Source organism: Sphaeramia orbicularis, chromosome 8, assembly GCF_902148855.1.
Source record: "Sphaeramia orbicularis chromosome 8, fSphaOr1.1, whole genome shotgun sequence".
NCBI classification, from domain to species: Eukaryota; Metazoa; Chordata; class Actinopteri; order Kurtiformes; family Apogonidae; genus Sphaeramia; species Sphaeramia orbicularis.
This window is the reverse complement of record NC_043964.1, coordinates 42,647,194-42,673,708: the sequence shown is the minus strand read 5'-3', so window position 1 is coordinate 42,673,708 and position 26,515 is coordinate 42,647,194. Positions and strand designations below refer to the sequence as shown.

The following is a 26,515-nucleotide window of genomic DNA, read 5'->3' as shown; positions in this document are numbered from 1 at the left end:
TATAGCTTCCTACAACATTCAAATTTTTTTTGTCTGAAATGCCTTTTTGTTTTAATACCATTCACATATTTGCTGTACATTCCAGTAATATATACAAATATTTATATAATACTAAAAAGACAGAGACATGCATATGTGTGGTCATAGTCTTGTTAAAGGCACCTAAGACTTTTTCATAGTACTGTATCTTGACACTATTAACCAAGCAGCACTTTTAACATTTGCTTCCATTTCAATTTATCAAAGCATTTTAAGATTTAGCATATTTTAATAATTTCCAATATGTAGTAGTAGTAGTAGTAGTAGTACTTATAAAATGTGCTGAAAATTCAAAATATATTTTAATGGAAAGCCTTCTATGGTGATGATGTAAATTAGTGATTTGCAGATACATAAAAATGGCAACATTTTTTCTGCCAGCTAGGTTCAGATTTAGCATTTCCACCAACACTCTTTAATATTCAGAAATGAATAGCCCTGCCTGTTATACTTACTAGTACACATTCAGTAGATGTGGGCGTGTGCATGCATGCCTGCCACGGCTCCACGTATGCCTGCATATGTTTGCATGCTATTCACATTATCCTTTCCCTCAGGTCACCAGGGGTAGCTGCTTTTTTCTTTTTTTTTCCATTAATTGGTGACAATCTTACATATAAATCCTGCGCACAAGCGGATGCTATCTCCTTGCTAATCTACAACGGCAGCAGCCTCCACTCGTAGATTAGCTCGCTGTTCGTATTATGTGGTGGCCCTGGGGTGATCAGCAACAACTACAGCTATTTGTACCACTACAAAGCCATACCTTCTAGACAAGCTGAGGAAAATGGCTCACCATGTCTTGATAATATGAGCATTAGCCAAAGCTTTAGATCATAGTGATTACTGCCATCCAACAGACACTGTAGAGGGACTGTGGAGGCACAACAAGCAGTGTGGAGCTGGAAACCACTACAGACAAAAAGACTCCAAACCACAGCCATGTTGGCTTGGTAGTAACACACACATTCCTATAAACACGCACACTCATGCACACATACACACACTTAAATTGTTGGCTGTATTTCCTCCTTCCTCCCTCTCTTCCTCCTCCTCCTACTTTATCTTGTCCTGTCTTTCACAGATGTGGCTACAGCTGCACTCGATCCATCTCCCTCTTCCCCTTCATTCCTCCTCCATTTAGACTGTGATTTCCTGAGCAAAGAGGCACCTTCTCTTTTTTTTACATAGAATCTTACATTGGATAGATGATGATACACCTGCTGCTGTACTCTCTACAAACACAAGCCCTGTCAGTGTGTTTTCTCTGACTCCGTCCCTCTTCTTCAGTGCTCTCTTCCTCTTACTTACCGCCCGACCCTCCCTCACTGATCTTATTCATTGATATAGATGCAAGTGCCCTTTGCCTCCATCCATCTCTCCCCTTTCTCCTCCTCCTCCGCCGCCTTCTTCATTCCTTGTTAATACTGCAGCTGTCTGGCTTCCTCTTTCCTTTCCTTTATTTATCTAACTCTCCTACTTTCAAGCTTGTACGCATTAGGGCTGGGCACCCTGATCTGATATTGAGGATTGGCTTATTTCAGCATCTGCTTGTCAGAGGAATCATAGACTTCATGATTAAATAAATCAATAACAGCACTGTAAAAAAAAAATAATAATAAAAAAATATATATTTATATATATATATATATATATATATATATATATATATATATATATATATATATCCTACTCATTTGGCATAAGCTGTGTCAGTGTAAACATGGTATTTACAGTAAGAGTTGGATCATGGATCATAACATTTATAATCTAACTACTGTCTGTTTATGGTGAGTTTTCATTCTGCTAGTAGTAAGTAGTCGATTAGTTAATTTTGATCCACAAGAGTCAGTGTGACATGTTTCATGCCACTGATGGAATAAACTCATGATAATGAAAATGAAATGATAATGAATTGGATCATGTTCAGCTGCTAGTGTCACACTGCTAAGACCAGTAATCCTGGTTTTACAAAATTGCTTCAACGTAGTAACAGTGAAAACACGACATAAGAGTTTTTTTTTTTAAAGTTATTATCCAAAGTGTAGTTTTTTCCCCTATTATTCATCATGAAGTTGCAGCAAGATAAAATTACCCTTTGCTAAACTACATATGTTACACCGCCATTTTTATCATTAGACAAAGTCATAATTTAATACAATGGAGCTTTGGAGTGCCCATAAGGACACACTGACCTCATACACAGTCGTTCATTAATCTATATTTTCATGAGTGTTAATATTATCTATGATGGAACCTGTAAGCCTGACAGCATATATATTTTTGCCATAAGAGGAGATTGTTGTAATTTTTCTTTTCTGAGGCTAAAAGCCACTCATAGAAGAATGTTAGTGACTGTGTTACTTATTACATACAGACTGACTGAGAATTTAGGTAGTTCAGTACTAATCATGGACACAAAGTGGCTAAAAACATGTTGTGTTTATTCTAGAATGATGATAAGAAGGGACTTTTTTAACATAACATTAGTAGTAAGTACATGATCAGTCAACTATAGATCAGGTATTCAAGGATGTAATATCAAATTCTGGAAAATCTGAGACAAAAAGAGCTGCAATATGTATTTTAAAGCAATTTTCATTATCAAGCCATCATGAATATCAATAAAAACTCAGTTATTCTAAAGTAAGACATTCGCTAACACTAACACACATTTGGTAGCAATGAAAAACATGCCTGAAACTTTCTTAGTTACTTTAACAGTATTTATTCAGCCTTAAATGATGCACAACTACTCAGTTTAATGCTATTACATGTTCTTCTGTTCCTCTCTCTGCTGTTTCATAAGTGTTACTGAAGACATTTTCAGTAGTTTCCTTTAGAATATCACTAACATGTCAGATAACATTAAAAATGCCATGTGACATGTAGAGTCCCAAAGCTTGACAGGCATAGCAACAGTAACTAAGGGAGGTGGGGCCTAAAGAAGGGTCAATGAAGAGCTGAGTCTCACCCCTTCCAGTGCGCCAAAAAATATGAACATTGGTCAGTGGTGAGAGACAAATCATAGGTGTTATGTAGAAACAACACAAATCATAGGTGTTGTTTCTATTCCAATTTGATCCTAACTGTGCCATCATTTACACATATAATTACACATTTACACATAGAATTTTTTTAAATCAATTTTAAAATAACTTTAAGAGTGGGGAAAGCCTTGGCTTGTGGTAATATAGTAAAGAAACATTTAGTTATGTGTGACTTTGCTCAGTGGGTTGGATCTCTTGCTGCACCTGATACACGTACATTTCACCTTGTTTTTCACCTTGAGTGATGTGAAAAAGTATAAAAAGACTGAAAATTAACACTAGTCTGGTCATGTTGAAGTTGCAGAGACATCTTCAGCAGCTCAGAATAGATCATGGACAGAGACCGTTACCATGACATCACTTCCTGTACTTCTGGGTGTGTAGTCTTTCTCTTTACATACTATGTATTACATATTACATCACAGTCTGATACTTCCAACAGTTTTACCACAAACTGCAACTTTCTTTACTTGTAAAATTATATTCTAAATTGATAATTATGTGTGTAAATTATGGCATAATACATAAAGGGATCAAAAATTTCTACTGCTAATGATTAAAATTCAATGTTTTCCCAAAATAATGTCATGACTCCACCTCTGCATCGGACCACACAGGACACTGCAGTCTGCTATAATAATGGGAAACACTACATCTTTATTATCCAATAAATCCAGGTATTAGACAGTATTTTAATAGCAAAATAATGAGCTATAGTAGACATAGTGGTATCTTTAGTCTTTAATACTATGGTTCAGTTGTGCAGAGAAAAATACATTGACTGTTTGTACTTTGTCTGCCCTCTACAGTTAATATCACAATGGGGAAGAAAGCTTTTCAAATGTGGTTCCTGATATGGTCTTTTGGCACAATCATCCACTCTTGACACATATTACATGTAGTTATTGTACATAATCATTTCCCACTGACTCTATGTACAGATGCAGCACTAGTCCTGCCTTTTATTGCTGAGCTACTGTAGCAGGTTTGTTCCGTCCCCATGAGGAATTGCTCTAAAAACACCAGTTTTGTTCTTGTTACAGATGTCAGAACATTGTATGGCTGATTGACAGACCGCTGTGTTGCAATTCTCTAAATTTTTAAGTCCTAGCTGTGATACTGGGCAGAATGGGAGGGGGGCTGTATCTCCAAAGTAACACTCCTCATAGATGCAGAAAAATGTTGTTTGTTTTTTTTTTCTTTTTTGGGGGGGGGGGGGGGTTTACCCCTGATTCTGATTCAACTTGACTCTTCACACAGCACTACAGTAGTCCACTCCAGCGGGTACATTTTATGGAATTATCTTGTACCATCCCTCCAAATTCTTTTCCTTTTCAGCCCACACTAAAAATCTAAATGCTGTATTCTACACATTTTCTGTCACTCCTTGTTATCATCCTTCCTTGGAAGTGTAATGAAAAAGGAGGGGGTGTCTTGCCAACTGTAATAGCAGCATTTGGCCTTCAGTCCTGATGGTTCGCATGAATTGTGTGTGTATTCGTGTGTGTGACGGAGCGAAGCTGTAAGATAAACACCTCATATACTCCAATCCCTATTTTCTAATCTTTGTCATTCCATTTCCAGAAAAAATATACACATACCACATGTCAAGTTTTTGTAAGTTCTGTAACTCAACTTTTCATTCTATAATCCATCTGACAATTACTCTCAATTGTTTTATCTCAGTTTGTGTCCATATGTGAGACAAACTACCAATTTACAAGGAGTGTATGAATATATGGAAGTTATAAATGGCATATAATTAGGTTTTAGTCAGGCTGTAAGCATGATTCATAAATAAACTGATAAAGCGTTACAACAGATTAGAAAAAGGGTGAAAATGACTTGTTTGCTAAATAGTGAGCCCACATTTCCTGGTAATGTCAAGACTTCTGTATTTTGTAAAGGTGCTACATGCAGTATTTCTACTTCCAAATATTAAAAAATGATCTAAAATTGTTATTAGAGTGTTTAGAATAAATAGGTCTAAAGTTCTGCCAAAGAAGCCAATGTATTGGATTGTAGAGATATAAGCTGAATATATTGACACCAACGGACTGTAAGATTTAGTGAGTAGAGAGTGACTCTGCTGGCCTCCCATGGTGAGGAAAACTAGCGCCATGGGGTTAGAAAGTGATGAAATGGAACCGCTAACAAATAACTTTTAGAGTCAAAGAAAGAAAGATCATTTTGATTATGAGGCTTATGAAGGCATAAAGTTATTATGTGATGTTATTTTCTTTTCCCATTTGCCATTTGTTGATCCATGGTTGACAGTTCTGACCTTGTTTGGATGATTCCAAACATTTCTTTTTTCCCAAACAGACCTTTAGTGCAGTTACTGATGAGGAGAAAACAGAGGTGATTTGTGATTTCACTGTGGCTGTTTTCTGTCTAAAAATAGTGCTAAGCTAACAGAGCTATAATGTAAACTATGAGCTGATGCTTCACGTTCAGAACATGAGACAGTGTTATTCTGACACTGTGAAAATAAGTGGCTATGAGTTTTAGTTTGAGGAAGAAAACTTGATGATACCATAATACAGACATGTGTAAACAATGAGCATTATACTTTATTCAGTGAGTGAAACAGTGTTTGGATATGTGGTGTTGGTTTGTTGGTGGTTTTGTTACTTTAAGTGTGTTCTGGTATATGACTTCCCCCTGTTGTTGAGAGCTTAGAATATTAATTTTACCAAAAACCCCACAAATCACACATTTGAGATTACGACTTCCTCTTCACATTTCACAAAAAAAAAAAATCTTAATCAAAAGTTTTAATGTTTTCTAATATGTAATACTAACCTAATATAGTGTAATACTAATTCTAATATGTTTGTGTTCATAATGTAATAGTAATACATTCCTTGTGAATATGTCTCTGCAATCATAGTTCTGTTTGTTTTCAAATTATCTGCATGGTGTAACAGATAATGCACAGACATCCTTAACAGCCCCGCTTTTTTGCATAAGGATTATATATATATATATATATATATATATATATATATATATATATATATATATATATATATATATATATATACATATATATATATACATATATATATATATATATATATATATATATATATATATATATATATATATATATATATATATATACATTTTATTTATTTATTTTTTTATATTTCAAATCATGTTTTGTCTTTAGTTCATGACAGAAAAAAAAAATCCAATAAAATCATAAATCATCAAAAACACAATCTAGATTAAAGGTTTTTGGCCGATTATATGGTATTGTGCAGTAGTGAGTCATTAGTAAAAATCTTACTTGCCGGCTGTTAAAGGCACAGATAAATTAGGCTAAACTAGAAGAAACATCTGAGATTTTATAGAACACAAATAGAAAAAGTGCAGCAAGAACTGGTTATTATTACTTGTTTGTCAATGTTTTATAAAGTGTGAACAACCTAATTATAAACATTTATAAACTAAGGACAGGCATCTGAAACAAAAATACTAACGGATAATCACTGGTAATCAGCCGTAACTCCTCAACTATTGGGGTAGTTATTACATCCACTATTTTATGAACTGAGGTTGTGGTTAAATATCAAGATATTGCAGTCCCGAGTATTTGATAATCATGTAGTTGTACTATAAAACAGAATAAGTCAGCTGTGTGTGTACTGAACAGACTGAACAGAGGTGCAACAGGCTGAGACACTGACAGCGACTACCTGTCTGCAGCTTGTGAGTGAAAAAGTAAACAAGACTAATCTTGTAAATTTGACAAAACTACCTACCATCAGAGGATTCATCTTTAACTCTGTCCCTGAAAACAGCTGGTGGGTGCTAGTTTGACATCAATCTAGGTCAAGATTGAATTAATTAAATTGTGTTTTATACTGAAACAGTAACAAGAAATATTAATAAGTCACAGAGTACAGTTAAAATGTACGTATTTTATGTATGTTTTGATACCTCATACCTGTTTGTCATTGTATCATGAATAAAGGGAGACATTGTATTTACCTAAAGAAAAGCCCTGCCGTTTTAAGAGAGTTACAGACATGCACTGGGTGAATAGGCTAAAATAACAGCCTGCACTGAATTGTGGGATTGTTTTTATGAATAAAAGTTACAAAAACAAAGATGGATGTCTATTTGCGCTCTCATTTTGACGGTGCAACATCATACTCTCCCACAGAGGGCTGTTCCTGCTACAGCCTGATGGAAGGTGCCAGTCAAACATATGGAAATGTATGAGCCTTATTGTAAAGTAGTAGTGAGAAAACTTCCTTTAATCTGTTTTCCTGTCCTCCTCCTGTTAATCTCTGCATCTTTTACTCACTTCCAGACATGTGTCCAGCCTTCTCTTCAGCTTCCTGCCTCCGACCTCCTACCACTGACTCTAAACATGTCTCCTCCTCTGCTGTTGACCCTGTTCTCATCCTCTACCTATCACCTCTACAGGCATCTGATCTCCATCTGCCAGGCTAACGCTGCTCAAACATTTCCCCCCTGTCAGTTTTATTTCTTATTTTTTCTTAAACTCGGCCTCTCCTGCCCGTGTTCGTTCAGAGTAGAATTTCTTCCACTCAATCTCATCCTCACTATCTCAATTTCTCCGCTTTCCCCATGTCTCTCTCTCCCTCCCTCTGATCCCTCTCTATCGTATTTTCGCCACTCCATTGTCTCAGCCCATTAGGCAGACACAAATCCGTTTGGAGACTGAGCCTTAGTGTAGCCCCGTCCTCGCTCTCCTGGGCCCCGGTGCAGCCAGGAGGAAGCTCTCAGGAGAGGCAGGCTCTGGCTTGTGGCCGTGGAAATCCATTTAAACCTCTGCCACAAAACACTGCTCATTTTCTGCAGCCTGGTGCACTTAGACCACGCGTGCTTAATGAATGATACCGTCCCTGCACACATTCCTCAACAACCCCCCCCCCCCCCCCCCCCCCCCCCCCCCCATCAATGCATCCTTCAATGCAATAAAACACAAACATAAATCTTTACATAAAGTAGCCATCCATGTGACGGGAGGGCAGTAGGAATGCTGTAAAAGATTTACACATCTTCAAGACTTACGGTTATTGGGTCTGGGGGGTTAAAGACACATATGACTGCAGGTCACGGTCAGAGAGGCAGGATATTTAGGAAAGTGGGTAACTGTGCATGTCTCAGCATCTGACTAAATGTCTGCCATGTACAGCAGTGTTTGGATGTGCGCTTGGAAGAACACAGTTTTAAATGGGAGTGGACGGTTCCCTGCCATTCCTCCTCTTAGTGCTCTAATGAGACAGAGCAGAGAGAAGAGCTTCGTAGTGGCCGCTGGCCTCACTCTGTCAGCGCAATTTACATCTCCACTGGTGCTGCGACCTGTTGACACCAGAAGGTCAGCAGACAAACTGGAAGATGACAACATGAAGACAACACGGCCGAAGTAAGACTGATCCTGTAAGACTCAATGAGGTTCCGAATCTAACAGGAACCTACGGTGGTATGCTGGCAATTTGGAGGTACTTGTACTTTGACTATTTCCATTTAATGTAACTTTAGACCCTGACTCCACTACATCTCAGAAGCCAACATCTTACTTTAGTTACTTAGGTTACTTTTCACCTTTGCAGTTTTTCATCCATTTCATGTCTAATGAAAACCATGTATTTCCTGCTGTGTTGATTTGTGTTGAAAGTCATGTTTATGTAGAGTATGTAATGATGAAAACCCTTCCAGTTAGCGATTCTGGAGACCTGCGCACATGTGCAATTATTGCTCTTGCATGGAATTTGTGCTGTTTGGATTCGATATATAGGAGATGGTAGCTAATGTTTCTTATTCTCGCCACTGTAGTCGTGGAAAAACAGCATGTAACCACCTGGGAGCAAGTACAAATGTCACACCTTTGGATTTTTTAGGAAAATTCAACCCATAATCACTATACAGAAACTGGCCATGAAAGTAGGCAAAGTCAGCTACTCAGACAGACTGGAAATAGACTGATTAATATATGCGCATTTCTTCACATTATCATACATTATAAACTCCTTGAGCTAAATAAATTCTTCAAAAGCCCTCTTGTAATTGCTGGAAAAGACACTGATAAGACTAATGTGATGATTTTGACAGATGGATAACTACCAGCTGTATAGAAATAAGCTAAACATTCAACATGTACCATGGTAAAATGCAAAATACACATGAATGGTGTAGTCAAATTAATCTAAATCATCAGAGTAAAACATGGATAGGGACTACATTTAGTTGCTAATTTTCACAAAGATAAGACATGTACATACATTTACATATGTAAAGTTTGGAATGCAGAACTTGTAATGCCTTTTTTTCACAGTCTGGTAAAGGATCTGAATATTTCTTCAATTTACTGACAATAACAAGCAGCGTCTTATCAGTGAGGCACTCACTGTTAGTAGTGTTTTGATCATTGGTTCATTTTCCAGTCTCTGTGTGAGTAAATAACTCTAAATGTAGTTTTTTCCCCCACTAAACTGGTTACTATTTATTGCAGCTGGATTTGTTCAAAAAGTACCAAATGAATGAGATGATTTTGTGGACTGGGGTCCAAGCCCAGATCCCAGGCAGACACAGATAAAGCAGCAGCAGATTGTTTTATCCCATTAGGCAGGGCCTAGTAAATAGGCAGAGATCTAGCTCTGTGTTCTGGTGCAATCTCCAGCTCATCCTGTCACTGGCATCAGCACAGTTGGCAGCTTGTCTTTCAAGTCAGAAACCCCAGTTTACCCCGCCTGTCTGTCTCCACCCAGAATTAACACACAATGATACATTATGGGGGCACAAATTGAGAAATTAGATGAGAAGCCCATTTTTGGATCCAAAGCAGTCAAAAGGATTTCTTTATGTTGGCAGACTTGATTCAAAGAGGAAAATGTGGTAGAGTTTGGTTAGAGCACTTCTAAAGCAATTTTTTTCAATTGTAAAAAGACCACACATATGTAATTGGACATCAATGAACAAGTACCGTAATGCACCGACTTTAAGAAGAAAAAAAAGGACATGGCGTGACAAACCTCAAACCTTTTGAACAACAAAAGAGACTTTATATATATATATATATATATATATATATATATATATATATATATATATATATATATATATATATGTGTGTGTGTGTGTGTGTGTGTGTGTGTGTATGTATGTATATATATATATATATGAAGATATTCTGAGCAATAGCAGCAATACCTCCATAAATGACAGCAACATGAAGCCCAATTGAGGGTTAGCCTTACAAGATTAAACTTTACCCAAACAGCAGAGTCCCTTACAACAAATGAGAAGGTCTCTAAATTGGCCAATTACAATGGATGGTTTGGCATACTTTTGTAATTTTGCTGGTGAAAACTGTCAAATAAACTGTGAAATAAATACTTAAGCAGAGGCAACTGTAATAATTCAATTCAGGGTAAAGCCATCTAGCCCAATAATTGTGAATAATTTTAGTTTTTGTAACCTGTAGTGTTGGATGACTGTGACTTTTTCCTACCTTGGCAGCCATGATCATGGAGGAGCCTCCACGGACTCCAAGGATGGGGATGTGGGTCTGGGCTGAGATGAAGTCCAGAATCTGAGCGATGGCCTCCTGGTCGGTGTCATCACCAAACACCACGCCTTGCAGCCAGTGCTCGGTCATCAGGTCACAGATGCTCTTGATGATGCTTTTAGGGTCCGTCTCATTCATGGTCAGCACCTCCACGTTGGGTGCCATGTGGAGGAAGTCCTCCTTCTCACGGGCACCAGCCAGCGCCACCTCGCTGGAGTTGCCCACCAGGACAACGGCGATGCTGAGGCCCCTCAGGATGTTGGGCAGAGCCATGTGGTGAGGAGGAGGTTGGGGGATGGGGATGTAGTGGCCGCCGCCACCTCCCCCACCCTTCTCCCTCCGTGAGTGGCAGGCCGGGGGCAGGTGGAGAAGGAAAAGCAGCAAGAGAAGAAGGGAGAGGTGTAAAGAGGCGCTGGTGCAGCAGTGGAGTGAAGGAGGCAGAGGTGGGTGTCGACCTCGCTTCTCTTGCTTTTGAGCGAGTGCCGGGGCGAAGGAGGAGACCCCGGTGTGACCACAATGGGGTGAGGGGCTGTGGCAGCTGCAGACAGGCATGGTGGAGGAGTGGGAGGGTAATACCTGAGGGGACAGAGGTGGAGGAAGAGGAGAGGAAAATAGAAAGATGAAGATAGAAAGGAATGATACAGAGGGATGGGGGAGAGAAAGAGATAAGAATTAAGAAACCTTAGTTTGTCAGCACATACAGTATTATACATGAGGACATGCAACACACCTTGAAACTGACCCTTTGTATTTAAGCCCTCACTAGAACATTCAGGAACACACCAGACTAGGAGCAGTGGGCTGCCATGTCAGGCACCCAGGGAGAATATGGGAGGTTAAGTACCTTGCTCAAGGGCACATCAGCCAACAATTTCTCTGCTCCAGTTTAACAGGTGCGTAAACATGTAAGAAAACATTGGATGTTAAGCCTTGATAAGTGGTCTACAGCGCAGTGTGTAATGATATTTTGGATTCAGTGACACTGAGTAGAAGGGCGTACTTGGTATTTATTGTTTTGATACTAAAGACTAAAATCATGGTTGCAAACTGAAATACTGTCCAATGCTGCCATGTAACTGTTCACCAAATCATGCAGTTATTGTTTTCCTTTGAGTGTGGCACATTGGTTGTTACCCTCTGGATATTTTGGATTTATATTTGGACAAAATGAATGACAACACCATAGAAACATACAAAGTTAATGCTAACATTAACTTACTGAAAACGCCAACCATACTGAAAACCAACAGTATCTTATTGCATGTCAACAAATTTCAGTCTTGTTAGTGTCACCTTTAATTATAACTGCAGTAAGATCAACATGAAAAAAAATACTGAGATAACAGAGTATCTAAAATGTCATTGTCATGCACTTTATACATACATTTAAGCCTCAACACAAACAGGTGAGTTATATAAAAATTCCCTCCCTGGATTTCATTAATGTAGAGATTAGCTACAGAGATCCAAACTGTTTTTTTGTTTTTTTTTTTCATTCCAGATTGTGCTTAATTCTACTGTTATATTGTAAATTTTATCATGGGACTCTACGAGGTTTGAGTTGCTTTTGGAGCAAGCTTTAAGCGGCCATTTGAGGAACTGCAGCTTCCACACCGACTTCATTTTTTTTAGCCCTGGAGGTTACTGCTTGGGTTAACATAGTAACATGCAACGTTAATGGAATAAAGTGAATTGCCAAGAGGCTACATGCATCATATGAATCAGTGCAGATCAATGTCAGTCCCTTGAAATGGGGCAATAAAGGGAGAGAATGAAGGATGAGAGGGAAACCGTGACTAAAACGAGCCTTTAAACACACAAAGAAGGATGAGAGAAGAGGTCACAGCTGACATACATAAATAGTGCATAAATGCACACAAAGATACATGGTATGATGGCGTACAGTTTACACACGGTCCCATATGGATCAATAATTCATATGGAATGTTTTGAAGACGCAATATGGATATATATTATGGAGGATATAAACTCTCCCTTTAGATGAGGAGCTGGCTTCTTGACAAGGGAGAAGGAGGGAAAGTGAAGAAAGGAGAAACAGAGGGAAGGAATGCAAACGAGTGAAAGGGCCGGCAAGGAGAAGACGACTGCACGCCAACTCCGACTGACTGAGAAACTGTGGGGAGCGAGATGAGTGACACACCGACGTGGGACAAACTGACTGACGATGAAATTGATTAAATGATTGACAGCGGAGGTGCTCGGAGAAACTCGCACAGGCTTTGATATGATACCCACCCTCCTCCTCCTCCCTCAACCCCTACTGGCCTAGTTTAGCACTCACAGCCATTTGCCGTCCATCCGTCCGCCTCCCTCCCACGTTCCACTTGACCGTTATCGCTTTCTTTTTATTTTTTTTTCCTCTCTTCAGCTCCATCCTTACTGTACTTATTTATAGGCCTTTCATGAATGGGGATGCAGAGGGGAGAAAGGCCAGGTGAGAGATGGGGAAACTAGAAATGTTTGGGGGTGGTGAAATGATCAAGATTTCAGGACAAGGGATGAAGGGCAGGAGCACAGCTGGAGTCAGACATGAAAAAGAAGACTCTCTGAGACAGACATGTGTCTTCTCTGTATGTTTAATATGAGTGAGTGGGAGGGCATGTGTCCTCTTGAGTTTTACCAGCGTATACTTGGTGTAGGTGTTCAGTTGTCGGTGGAAATGGCTATTTTGTGGGTGGAGATGCCCAGGACAGTAGAGGGTGTAGTTGCTCGTAAAGTTGCGGGTATTGCATTGTGTGTGTATCTCATACATGACCGCCTTAAACGAGGCAGAGGGAAGGTACAAAGAAGAACAAAAAGCCTAAAACAATAAGCGCCCTGTAAAGATGACAGCTAATAAGAGAGGAAATGACAGAGTAAGAAAAAAAATCAAGACGGAGATTGAGAGAGGGATAAAGGGATGTATGCAGCAGAGATGACAGAACAACTTCTTTAGGGAAAACTAATTGCTGGAGGTTCGTCAGCTCTAATTACAGGTCCCTGTGTTAATAGTCAATTGCGCACCACTTTCCAGGAAGGATGGAGAGGTGGGAGGGAAGGGAAGATAACAGGCACGAGGAGACAGAAAAGGGAGGAGGGGGGAGAGTAGGAGGCAATGAAATAAAGAAAGTGTGTAAAACCAAGGAGGACCTCTATGAGCAGGGAAGATGAAAGAAAGAGGAGAGGACGACACACCAAAAGAAGAAGGAGAAAAAGGAGACGGAGGAATATATGAAAGAAGGATGGGAGAGAAGAGAAGGAGAGAGTTACAGAGTGAGACAGAGAAGGAGAGAGAGAGAGATGCCCTCTTTGAATCTGGACTTCTCTGGCAGCACTCTGTTTCCATGGCAACAATTAAAATAGGCCTACATGCGCACACATAGAGACACAGTTGATGGACACAGAGATATACACACACCGCGCAATAAGCATTGATCATGTAAATGCAGTGACGTAACCCGGCGTAGCGCTTACTCTCCTGTGCATCCTCGCAGTGATTTTATTTTACACACTGATTCCTCTCACACACAGATTAGCATAGAGACCTCTGACACATTTGACACATGAACGCACACACAAGTGTCAACGTGCATAGACGCTCACACTGAACTCGCCACATCTCACTTTTCTCGCCGTCATACTCACACACTCGTACCAAACTGGAGCTTCACACACACACACACACACACACACACACACACACACACACACACACACACACACACACACATACACCCCCGGGGTACAGATTATATTTGCCAAACGTACTGTGTTAACTCCAATGATCATTCAGAAAAGATGAGACCATTAAAAAGTCCCATAGTGAGTCAAAGAATGTCTCATAAAAGGACACAAAAGGCGGGTATTAAACTGGAGATTACACGAGTGACGTTGTGACACTAAGTGACCCCATTTCTCCGTCAGCCGGGCCCTCGCATCTTACCCACCATTTGCTCTATTAGCCACACCAGCGCACACAGCACTCAGATCAGTTACACACGGGTGGACTGCAGATCGCCTCCACCAGCCCAGACCCCTCAGGTCCAAACCCCCCACATACCCAAACACACATTCTCTAAGTCTTTTGTTTTTTGTGAAATGTTTTCTGTGAGACTTAGGAAAGTTTACAGTGACTTAAACAACACTGAGTTCATTCTAGTGCTTTGTGAATGTTTTCTCCATTCCCTCTTCCTTTTCATATATGCATTTTTTTGGTAACGCATATAAATACCTATTACACACTCATATTCTTCGCTTTTACATTAATTTGCTGTCATTCCTTCTGTATATAAATATAACTTGTGCTATACATTTGTTATCTTTGCCACAATACTATGCAAAAAGCCGCATAATGTTATTTCTGTAAGAGACTTATAGAGGATACATTATATTTATTTTCTGTCATATATGAAGAGTTTCTGAACCATAAATTATGCAAAGCCATTCTTGTGCAGTTAATGGAGTTGCAGAATGAAAATATAGACTTGGAAATGTGCATAACATGCCGTCTTTAATGGAGGTTGGGGACACTGATCTTGCATCTCTAATTGACTTGGATTGCAATTATGATTTATTTAACAATATATAATGTATGAGTTGGCTATCAGCAATAGTGAAGTCCATAAGATCCTAAAGTACTAAAAGCACACAGAGAAAATTCTCAGAAACAAGGAAAATTATGTATTCAAAATACAAACATACATGAGTACAACAAGTAAATCTCTTACTATTATATGTGAGGCTTTTGGGTTAACATTAAAGCTACATTCATGTATATATTGCATTATGTTTAAGGTTGACCCCATTTTAACTCCTTTATATACGTCAGTTTCATCTACAGCAGTACATCACATTCTCATGTCTTGTGAGAATCATGTACCCCTAAAAAGTCAACTTTTTATGAGAAAAGATAAGATTTTATCACAAACATTCAACATTTGGAGGCATAGCTTATGAATACATACATGTACCTAAGTATAATATTTGCCTCTGAAATATAAAAGAGTAGAGATGTAAACTTGTATAAAATGGAAATAGCTAAATGTTAGTCCCTGAAATGATATTTACAGTCCACCCAAGACAAAAAATACAACCATGTGCAGCTGTTTTCCTGTCATTTCCTTCCTTTAGTGCTCCAGACCATGAGACATAATGACTCCTGCAGCCTCTGTTACTGTACAGGTGCAACAAGGCATCGGGCAATTAGGTAAGAACACATTGTTTCAGGTAGTTACCCGCCCCAACCAAACAAAACCAGGTTCTAAGTGGGCCCTCATGGACAATAAACAGCCTAACAGTCATTAATGAACGTCAAGACTAACACGGCTCATATGGTAGTAGTGAAAAGTTGACAGAGCAGGGGATATGAGGCATGACGTGGATAATATAGCTCTGTAATTGGCCCTTCTCTCTGCTTTTTTATTATTATCATTTCTGTCAGTGATAAATCACTCTGTTACAACAAGCATAGAGTCCACAGCGGAAGTCTGGATGTATAAAACACGACTGTAAAGACGGTTATGAGGTTTCATCCTATGGAAACTCACGCACAATCAGGACAATTGGCTTTCCAGTCAATCAAAATACCTTTCTTAGCTCTTACAGGTGAACAAACGGGCTCCATATTTCTTGAGTTTCTTATTTAATATATGTGACTGAACAGCACTCCGTTCCAATCAGAACACATTCTGCTTTCACGGTAATAAATCCACACAGGACAGGAAGCATTACTGCCGAGAATGGTTTGTTCGCTTGTGGGCACTATAAATGTGTACGTGTATGTGTGTGTGCAGTTGATGAATTTGGTTTGAAAGGTTGTGAACAGCGCTAGCAGTGGCTTGCTCTCCCTAATGCATTTTTAGAACTGACATTTATGTTTTTTGTTCAAATGAAAGCCAGCAGAAAAAAAGATAACCTTAGCGCTAATCTCTCCCGACGACACAGCTTTGATTTGAAATTGATTCAACGGCGGACAGTGCTTAACAATATTAAAAACATTTTTTAGTCCATGGTAGCATTTTGAGGAGCCCCCCCACCCAACCATATACACATACACACACACACACACACCTACCCCCCTTCCTCATTCACATACACACCCTGTGCACAGGGGATGTGACCGGGCCACAGTGCAGGTCATTGCACCGCATACTGATGAGACGAGAAATCAGCTGGATACTGGAAACGCTGCCAAACCTACGATACATAAGAACATGAAAGAAGTGCTGCATAAATGCCGGTCTAAATGTGTGAACTCATTATAAACTGCTCTTATAAATATTCATACAGCCTGTCTGCGCAGCCTGCTGTGGAGGTGGAAGGTGGTGTGTGTGTGTGTGAGGGTGTGTGCGTATGTGTGTGTGATTATGTGTTTGGACCTGTGTCTGTACATGATGTTCTGAAGCAGCCACTCATCAGCCCCCTCACCAAAGAAGACAAGCCTGGCATCGCAGTCACATGTTTCGCCGAGACTCCAGGGCCAATCTACTGCTATAATGGGGTCTATTTCCAGAGAGAGGGGACACTGAAGGGCCCATCACTCTCTTCCTCCCCGATTCCCTCCTTCGCTTTCTTCCATTTTAACTCTATTTATCTCTTTCTCTTCCCGTTTTATCATTTTGTCTCTTCGAACAATGCTTCCTCTCAATTCTCCCACTTATCTCTCTCCTGCGCTCGCACTCTCTCATCGCCCTCTTCTCATTATGTGCTAAGTGTCAGGTTTGTCAATGGTGTTATTTGCATGAAAACTGGAGGACAAAAGCAACTGGCAATTTTTCACATTTATTGCCTGGCCTGATATTTCAGAGGACAGTGGAAGATGGTTCTGAAAGACTATCGCTCCATATCTCTTTGGATGACTTCAAACACTTTATGGTGCATGTACATTATCTTAAGCGCTAAGTCGGGCATGCTGTAGTGGTTTCATTTCTCCTTTTAATTGAAATGAAAATGTCAGGATGAGACGCTCACGTATCAGAAGCACCAGTAGCAGAATGAGTTCTTAAAAATGACTCGTTATGTCAAACCTGCTCACACTTAGGATCTTCTAATGTTCTTTCAATTTCGCTTCTGTTAGGTCGTAACAATGGTGAAGGTACATGTTTACTGCACATTCCTGTACACTGTGCTTGAAAATATGCTTTATGTACTTTGGATATGTGGTATGACACCCACTGTCTTACAGTGGCAACAATTTGTAGCAAGTATTTTCCCATTTGAGGCATTCTCCTCTGCTCTGGCAGGCAAATCTTATTTGCTCTATAAAATCTGGGCCTGATACTTGAAGCGCTTGGATGATGAAAAAGCCCAAAGACTAATTTGTGGACTAAAGGATCTTGCCTGGAATAAGGACCAGTTAATTTTTTTTCTTTCTTGTTTTGTTGTGTTGAGGCCAACTAACAATGCTATTGGAACCCTGCTTTTCTGTTTCTTAATCTTATCAACCTCACCCCCTGAGGATACTGCAACCAGATCCACCTGTCTGTCTGTCTGTCTGTCTGTCTGTCTGTCTGTCTGTCTGTCTGTCTGTCTGTCTGTACTGTATGCACTGATATGACAAACTTGGATCATGATCAATCTTCATTCGACATATGATCTCTTTTGAGATGAATCATACAGATTATTCAAGAGTCCTCAAAACACTCCTACTCAGTTGCCATTGTTCATTTTAAGTTGCCCAAGTATCAGTGTATTCTGGTATTTTACAGAGAGTGTTGCACTATGAGCTGTTAGCCTTAACAATGCTAGGCTAACATGCTTCTTAAAGTCCATGCATGGAAGGAAGTTTTTCATCGCCACTGTCACCAGTCACAAGTATTTGCTCCTGGAGGATTCTGTTGGGTTTCTGTAAATTGGCTGACCAACTCGATATGTAAAGTGTCATGAGATAACTTTTGTTATGATTTGGTGCTATATAAGTAAAATTTGATTGATTCTTCAGTGTCTTTCCATACTAAAGTGATTTAAATCTGCAGTTTGGGTTAGTTTGCTGAATGATGACTTCAGACAGTTAAGAGTTGACGTAAATCTGTGACTCTGGTGCAGTTTCTAAACATGAAGTGAGTCTGATTTAGAAATGTGTGAGTTATGTTAGAATGTAAAAACATTTTTGATTAAATATTGTCAATCTCCAGCCCAACAAATGAAGCCACAACCACGATTAGCAGAGTTAAGAAAAGGTGGACTAGTGTTTACTTCATCTGTGAAATAAAAATATTGCAACAATATGGTCAAAACTGATAGGAAAGTGCAGTGTTTCTCATCAGATGAGAACATCCCACTCAACCTACGCCTCCAGAAAACAGTAGTTAGCTTGTACGTCATCTACAGTTTCTAAGAGGTGAGAAAATTGTGATTCGACCTCATTATCATGCCATCTTTTAGTGAGATCGCCCTAGCCTGTGCAAAAGGAAGCATCTTTTAAAATATTCTTTAACATCAGGCAAGTTTTCTTCTACCCTGTTAAAAGGACTGTGCACTTAATTGATATTCATAAATGTGACTCCTGTATATTGTAAGTCTGACTTACCACCTTCTGTACTAATCTGTTTTTGTGGGGGGGTTTTATTGCACATGTAAGAGTTTTTGTGTATGTTTTGTGTCTAGTCTTTTGAAGACACTGTTTTGTTGAATGAAAAACAAAAAAAGTACAATAAAAACAATGGGAAATAAAAACACTGGGCAAGTTGTGACAATTTTGTTATTTTCACACACATGCTGCGTAACAATATCTACCAGCACGATCAAGTTCTTGCTGATCCAGATGATGATTTTTTGCAGATCCACCATATTTGATGACTATTCATACTCTAATTCAAATTCTAATTATAGAACTAAATGCATAGACAGTGACTGACACTTCACCCTGATGGGGGTGACTGCAGTCAGGTGTGTCCGTCTGTCTGTCCGTCTGCAGTATATGGCCCACAGACACACAAAATCAAGTTTGATGTAACTCAGTCAAATGGTGGTGTTATGGCAAATGGGGTGTGAAGGCATTCATTCTTCTTCTGTGTTGAAGCCTCAAGTGACAGAAACATTGATCATTAATGATACAGTATTATCCTTATTTCTTCATTTACATTGCTTATACCTTGGTAAAAATGTTCAATAAGAGCACTGACACTTGTGACTGCTTACAAGTAATTCATTTGCTGTGCCACCGAGTGATTTCATTATAGGAAATGAACAGATGAGGAGGAGAGTCTTGCTGCTTCCACTGGGCATGTTCTGCAGGGATGTTTCGGGTCAGGTGGGGTTAATTTTCAAAAGAGTGACTATTTTTGACCGCTATAATCTAACGTTGTCGAGAAGTCTGGCAGCGCGTCGTGCGTGCTTTGTGTTTCAAGGCTAAACCCTCCGGTGGCAGCTTGCCCTGACCCAGAACAAGAGCCGACAGCTGATGAAAGAAAACGTTACCTGGACAACCTCTTTGACCACACAGCAGCGAGACGTGGGGGCGGCTGATCACACACACACAACCTGTGGCACCGTGATGGGTGGGAGGAAGGGAACAGACTACCCAGGGCATCAGCTCATGCACTTGTTATTGGTTTCAAACGTGTATTTAGAAATGGTGTGGGATTGTTCCTCACTTTGAACTAATCAAAAACAACAGAAACAAAATGCATTTGTACAAAGTATCACATTAACGATACATATGATTCACCCCGTTTGTGGTAAGTAAGACTCAACAAAATTAGATTCAACACTACATGATTTGATGTGATGCAGAAAGGATACATTCAATTCGACAAATAATATAATTCGATTTCTCTGGTTCAAGCAAATCAGACACTAAAAAAACATCTCTTTTAACGCACAGTTTTGGTTCTCTAGTTCTTCAGCTCAACGTTAGTTACACTCACTCCATTTAATGTCTAAGAAACACCTGACCCTTTCACAAACTTTTTCCACAAACCAAAAAACACCTCTGACCAGAGATAAAATAAAAGTAGGTCTGGACCTCATCTTAAACTTCCTCTTTTTTACTCTACTCTCTTGAGTTGCACGTTTATAACACACCTCAGCCTCGGTAGTAGCATAAAGAGGAACAGAAATGAGAGATGTGCTTGAGAAACAGTCTAGGTTTATATGATTTTACTTCTGTTCATCTCCTTCTCTTTTGTGCTCAATTTTTGATGCACCAAGTTCTTAACCCATAAAGACCCAGTGCTACTTTTGGGGCAGTTCCCAAATTAATTTATCTCTCTATTTAATCTTTCTTAAGTCATTTATCTGCATTTATTATAATATTATCCTTTGTATTTCATATTTTTTCAGTGTAAATCATGTATTATCCTGTATTTAATTCACTGATCATGTAGATGTTCATTATATTTCAGAGTAAATTCAAAGGTCACTATATCAAACACAGAAAACTAAAGAAAAAGTGACTTTTTCAGCAAAATCTGTCATTGACTGAACATAAAACAAGTGTCTCCATCCACTGTCATTCATCAAACTCCATGCTTTGTACTGGTGAATCAATGTTGTAGAAGATGATGATGTTTCAACGTTCACTACAGAGTCTCTGAACGTCCAAATGGGTCATATCTGATGACCATGAAAAGATGGCAAACTGTATTTTACACCAATTATTTACATATATTGATAGGATTAGGGAATCAACAGGTATCAAACAGTTTCCATTAGTAGATGGTTTTGGTCGATGGTGGATTTTTGGGTCTTTATAGGGGATGTATGCTCATATACTTTTCATACACTTACTTACTATATAAACATATACACACATACATGTGACATGCTATTATGCTGCAATTATAGTTTATCTGGATGGCAGGGGAATAGATTTGAGGAAAAAATATGAAGTATTTAACTTTACTTTCTTTCTCTTCATTTCATTTTGTCGTATATGTATTAGTGTTGGTTGGAGAGGAGACTGTGATACAGCAGGGTTACAGAAAATCTGTACTATTCCTCATACATTTACATACTTATTTGCAGTTTTTCTTGGGTTTTTTTGCCTGGTTTTCTTTAATTGGTTTGTACAATTGTGATGTACAAGTTTATGGCGCTAATGATAAAAATGTAATCACAAAAATAAGAACAGTTTAGAGCAGAGGGATGAATTTGTTAGTAAATAATAAATGACTGGTTACATACTTGATCACGTCTAAATAATTCAGGCAGAGAACATCTAATAATTTTTTTTTTTTTTTAACCACTGCAAAAAATGTTATATACGATGCATCTGAAGTTCATCCAAAGTTGTATCTTTTTTCAGTCCAATCAGTGACATTTTAAACTTTCATGCCAGTGCATGTCAGTGTCATTCAGCTGATCAGAAAATGAATGTGTGGATGTGAATTCTAGGTTATGGATAATTAGACATACAGATGTTCATTATATATGGAATAATTACAGCAGAAAGAAAGCAGGGGGTTGTGGGTGCAGTCACTTCCTGTGCATAGGTCTATGATTACGCCTCTGCACACAACAATTTCCTACTTTATTTATAAGTTGAGGTCCATGTGTGGTCTTGTGTGTATCTGTAGCCCATGTCTCTGGGTCTGATGTATTGATGATGAGCACCAGAAATCATATCTGAGCCAACTAAACTCCTTCAGCACTGGCAGACAACCCACTTAGAGAGACTGCTCCACTTTACCTTAAGCCATTTTTGTCTGAAGATGTGCGTGATTAAAATTGAATCTCTGCCTGCTTTCCTTCTCAGCTGCTGCAGCCATGATGAGAGTCTAAATATTATCCACAGGTGTGTACTTTATGTTCTAGTTCACACTGGAAGGACAAACCACACCTACGACATCTTATGGAACAAATGATTTCTTCAACTCATAAAGTGTTAGTGCTACTTTTGTGTCAGTTCCCAAATGAATTTTTCTCAATATTTAACCTTTCTTACGTGGTTTATCACCATTTATTAGAATATTATCCTCTGTATATTTTGTGTTTTTTCAGTGAAAATCTGGTATTTTCCTACATTTCATTTACTCATCATGTAGATGATCATTAAAGTTCAGATTAAAGTTTATTGTTATATCGGAAATAGAGAAAACTGAAGAAAAAGGGACTTTTTCAGTAAAATCTATTGTTAACTGAACATATAAACAAGTGTCTCCATCTGTTGTCCTTTATCAAACTCCATGGGTTTTACTGGTGAATCAATGTTGTAGAAGATGACGGTGTTTCTACGTTCACTACAGAGCCTCTGAACGTCCAAATAGGTCATATCTGATGACCATGAAAAGATGACAAACTGTATTTTACACCAATTACTTACATATATTGATAGGATTAGGGAATCAACAGGTATTCAGCATTTGAGATCAGTAGATGATTTTGGTCACCTGTGGCTGTTTGGGTCTTTATGGGTTAAAGTTATTTTTAAATTCATTCATTCATTCATTTTCTGAACCCGCTTTATCCTCACTAGGGTCACGGGGGTCGCTTGGAGCCTATCCCAGCTACATAGGGGCGAAGGCGGGGTACACCCTGGACAAGTTGCCAGTTCATCACAGGGCTGACATATAGAGACAAACAATCACTCTCACATTCACACCTATGGGCAATTTAGATTAACCAATTAACCTATTAGTGTATGTTTTTGGATTGTGGGAGGAAGCCGGAGTACCCGGAGAGAACCCACGCAGACACGGGGAGAACATGCAAACTCCACACAGAATCGGAATTGGAATCGAACCCAGGACCTTCTTGCTGTGAGGCACAAGTGCTAACCACTGCACCACCGTGTCGCCCTAGATTATTATATATTTATATATAGATATTTTTAAATTGTCTCTTATTTTTATTCATGCTCACATATAGCTTTTAAATATTAAGTATCTGTGCAGTTTAGTTACTGTTAATAATACTAAAGGCTACTCTATACAGATCAAACTACTCACATATATGTTATGCAGTATGTGTGTGATTTACATGTATTTAATATGACATTATGACATTAGACACTAAAAGCAAAGTTCATTGACAAACACTGAACCTACTGTTTACATGCAGCATATCTTGGATTGTCAAAGTGACGCTTTTAAAGCTTTTAAAATGACAAATTTGATAAATAATGTGTGAATTCTGTGGGCGACCAAGTTCTTTAAAATGGTGAGACAAGATTTTCAGAAAGGTCTACATGGTGTGTCTTTGGCTGTTGTAGAGCTACTGGGAACCCAGAGACCCTGCGGTTCCATCACAGAGCACCATGTGCAGAACGATGCCAAGAGAACAGAAGGCAGGGGCAGGCAGGGAGAGCGTTTATAAACCCATTATTAAATGCATCATGATTTCCAAAATCTGAAGGAAATAGGTTGAGAATGGACTTTATGTGAGAAGCTGAAGGTGATCCATAACCACTGGCACAAAGCCTGATTCTTAACTGTAGATTTTGTGTTGGATGTAATGTAAGGTACACCACTCTAGATGACAGTGTGATGTGGCCTTTCTTACTGAATTAACTAAATTATGAAGATGATAAAACTCCAGCTGGCCTACAGCCAAAGGTCTCAGATTGTACACAGAGTACAGACGAAACGCACTAAACGTTGAACCCAAAAACGAGGCTTTCACCACTTCCAGAAACAACTATGTAAACTCACTACATAGACCGGCGCTAAATTATTCTCTGTGTAAGTATGATAATTCACTCTTTCTCACTTACAATGCTCTTCAGCCAGCCCTGTACCCCATGTCCTCCACAGATAAGCACTGCTGAAGTATGAGACACACAACAATATGCTGGGTTTCCATAGTCTGATTGTTGCATCCTACACTGGATGTGAAAAGAGTAATCGATTAATCGACTCAAATCAATAAAAAAAAGGATTTAATTAGAAGTTTTCTTGAAGCTTCTTTTCCTTAATTTCGCTGCCACTACACAATGGTTCCACTGATATGTTTCACACATTGTGACGCACACGACGCCAGGATCAACACAAACAACATGGGGCATAGCTCAGAGGAGACGAGGACAAAAAGGCAGAAAATGTCTAAATGCTCATGTTTCTTCATTGTAACCAACACTTATTCCTTTAAACTTTTAAGCTTTAACACAAACATTAAAAATATTTGTCTTTATTTTTTTTAAGTTGCTTGTTTGTTCCAACTTAAGTTGTTAGTAAGTTGGATACAAACGTGTTGAAGACTGCAGTGCACATATTCTTTTTATATTTATTTTATATACATATATATATATATATACACACACACACACACATATATATATATATATATATATACACACACATATATACATACACACACACATTTATTTTTTTTTATTTTTTTATTTTTTCCTACTATGATTATTCTTGTCGACATTCTTATATATCCATTTATTTTTATACCTTTTGTGGTTGTTGTTTCAGCTGGTTCTGGAATAAAATTGTCATTTTCAGACAGGTCTTTTTCCCGTTTTTACTATTTTTTCTGCCAATTCAAATAATCGTTTAATCAAATTAAATCAAAGAAAATAATCACTAAATTAATCTGTTACAAAGATAATCAATAGCCGCAGCTCTACACTACACTTCAATAGGATTGTAGAGGTCGAGTGACAGTGGGTTTTTAGACGGTGGTATGATATTTCAAAAAACTGACAGACGATTAATTAACGGATATCATCAACCCCCCCAGCCTCTGATGGAATTTAAATAGCTTTGACTATTAGAAACTGCATAACTTCACTGAACATGAAAATCAAAGTAATACATAACTCCATGATTAAATCTGGGTCACTCAGAGTCCTACATCAGACAAGACTGGGGTGGAATTCCACTCCCAAATCTCCAGCAGCTGGTCTCCTCAGTTCCCAGACATTTACGGACTGTTGGAATTGGGTTTTTACATGCAATGTTTTGTATTTTTTGTATTATTTTCCATTAAAGTCAATATTTCCAGCCAAGTAAACTAATATCAAAGTCCAAGATTTGCTAATACACTAGTTTGTAAAACACTGTCTCTAAAGTAAACACTTCCTTGCACCAAGTATCTATGAGTTTTTTGCGACTTCATGGTAAAACAAACTTCACAGTCTTTTTATGCTCCAACTAATCAACAAGTCTGTCTGTTATGATGATATTTACTCTGATTCAAAGGTTCGTGGATACAAGTTTGTTGTCAGTAACTAACATGTAAGTGCAGCATGTTCAGCGTATCCCCAGTCAACACCAAAGTACATCCCACCCCAGCTAGTCATCGACTACAACCTGAAAACAAGCGAAGAACTGAAGTAACACACAGAGAAAGATGATGTGTTTGTAAAAAGAATGGCAACATCAGATGTATAGAATTGTTTCGGCTACAGAAATGACAAAGCTTTCGTGGTGAGTCAGTCAGTGTATTAGAGCTATTTCTGTGATTAATTAATCTATTGATTATTTTCTTCGATTCAAATAAACAATTATTTGAATTAGAGAAAAAAAAGTGAAAAAGGCATGTCTGAAAATGACAAATGGCTTGTCCTTTATTCCAGAACCAGCTAAAACAACAACCACAAAACATAGAAAAGTATATATAAAAAATATCAACATAAAAATAACATGAAAGTATATATAAGAATATCTATAATAACAAACAACAAACAAGCCAAATGACATCTACAAACAATATGTGTACTGCAGTCTTCAACACATTTGTATCCAACTTACCAACAACTTAAGATGGAGCTAACATACAACTTCAAAAAATAAAGCCAACATTTTTTCATATTTGTGTGAAAGCTTAAAAGTTTAGAGTAATAAGTAATGGTTCCAATGTAGAACAGTGAGTATTTAGACATTTTCTGCCTTTTTGTCCTCATTTCTTCTGAGCTATGCTCCATGTTGTTTGTGTTAATCCTGGCGTCTTGTGCATCACAATAAGCATCCCTGTGAAACACAACAGTGGA

At 38.5% G+C, this 26,515-nt stretch overlaps 1 protein-coding gene across 1 annotated transcript in view; it reads right to left on the bottom strand.

Moving 5' to 3' along the window:
- The window catches only part of grin2ba (glutamate receptor, ionotropic, N-methyl D-aspartate 2B, genome duplicate a), a 177,722-nt gene that overhangs the window by 118,656 nt on the left and 32,551 nt on the right, over nt 1-26,515 (bottom strand). Inside the window, 1 exon segment of the mRNA XM_030140426.1 lies at nt 10,582-11,214. Coding sequence (XP_029996286.1) covers nt 10,582-11,214 — 633 coding nt within the window.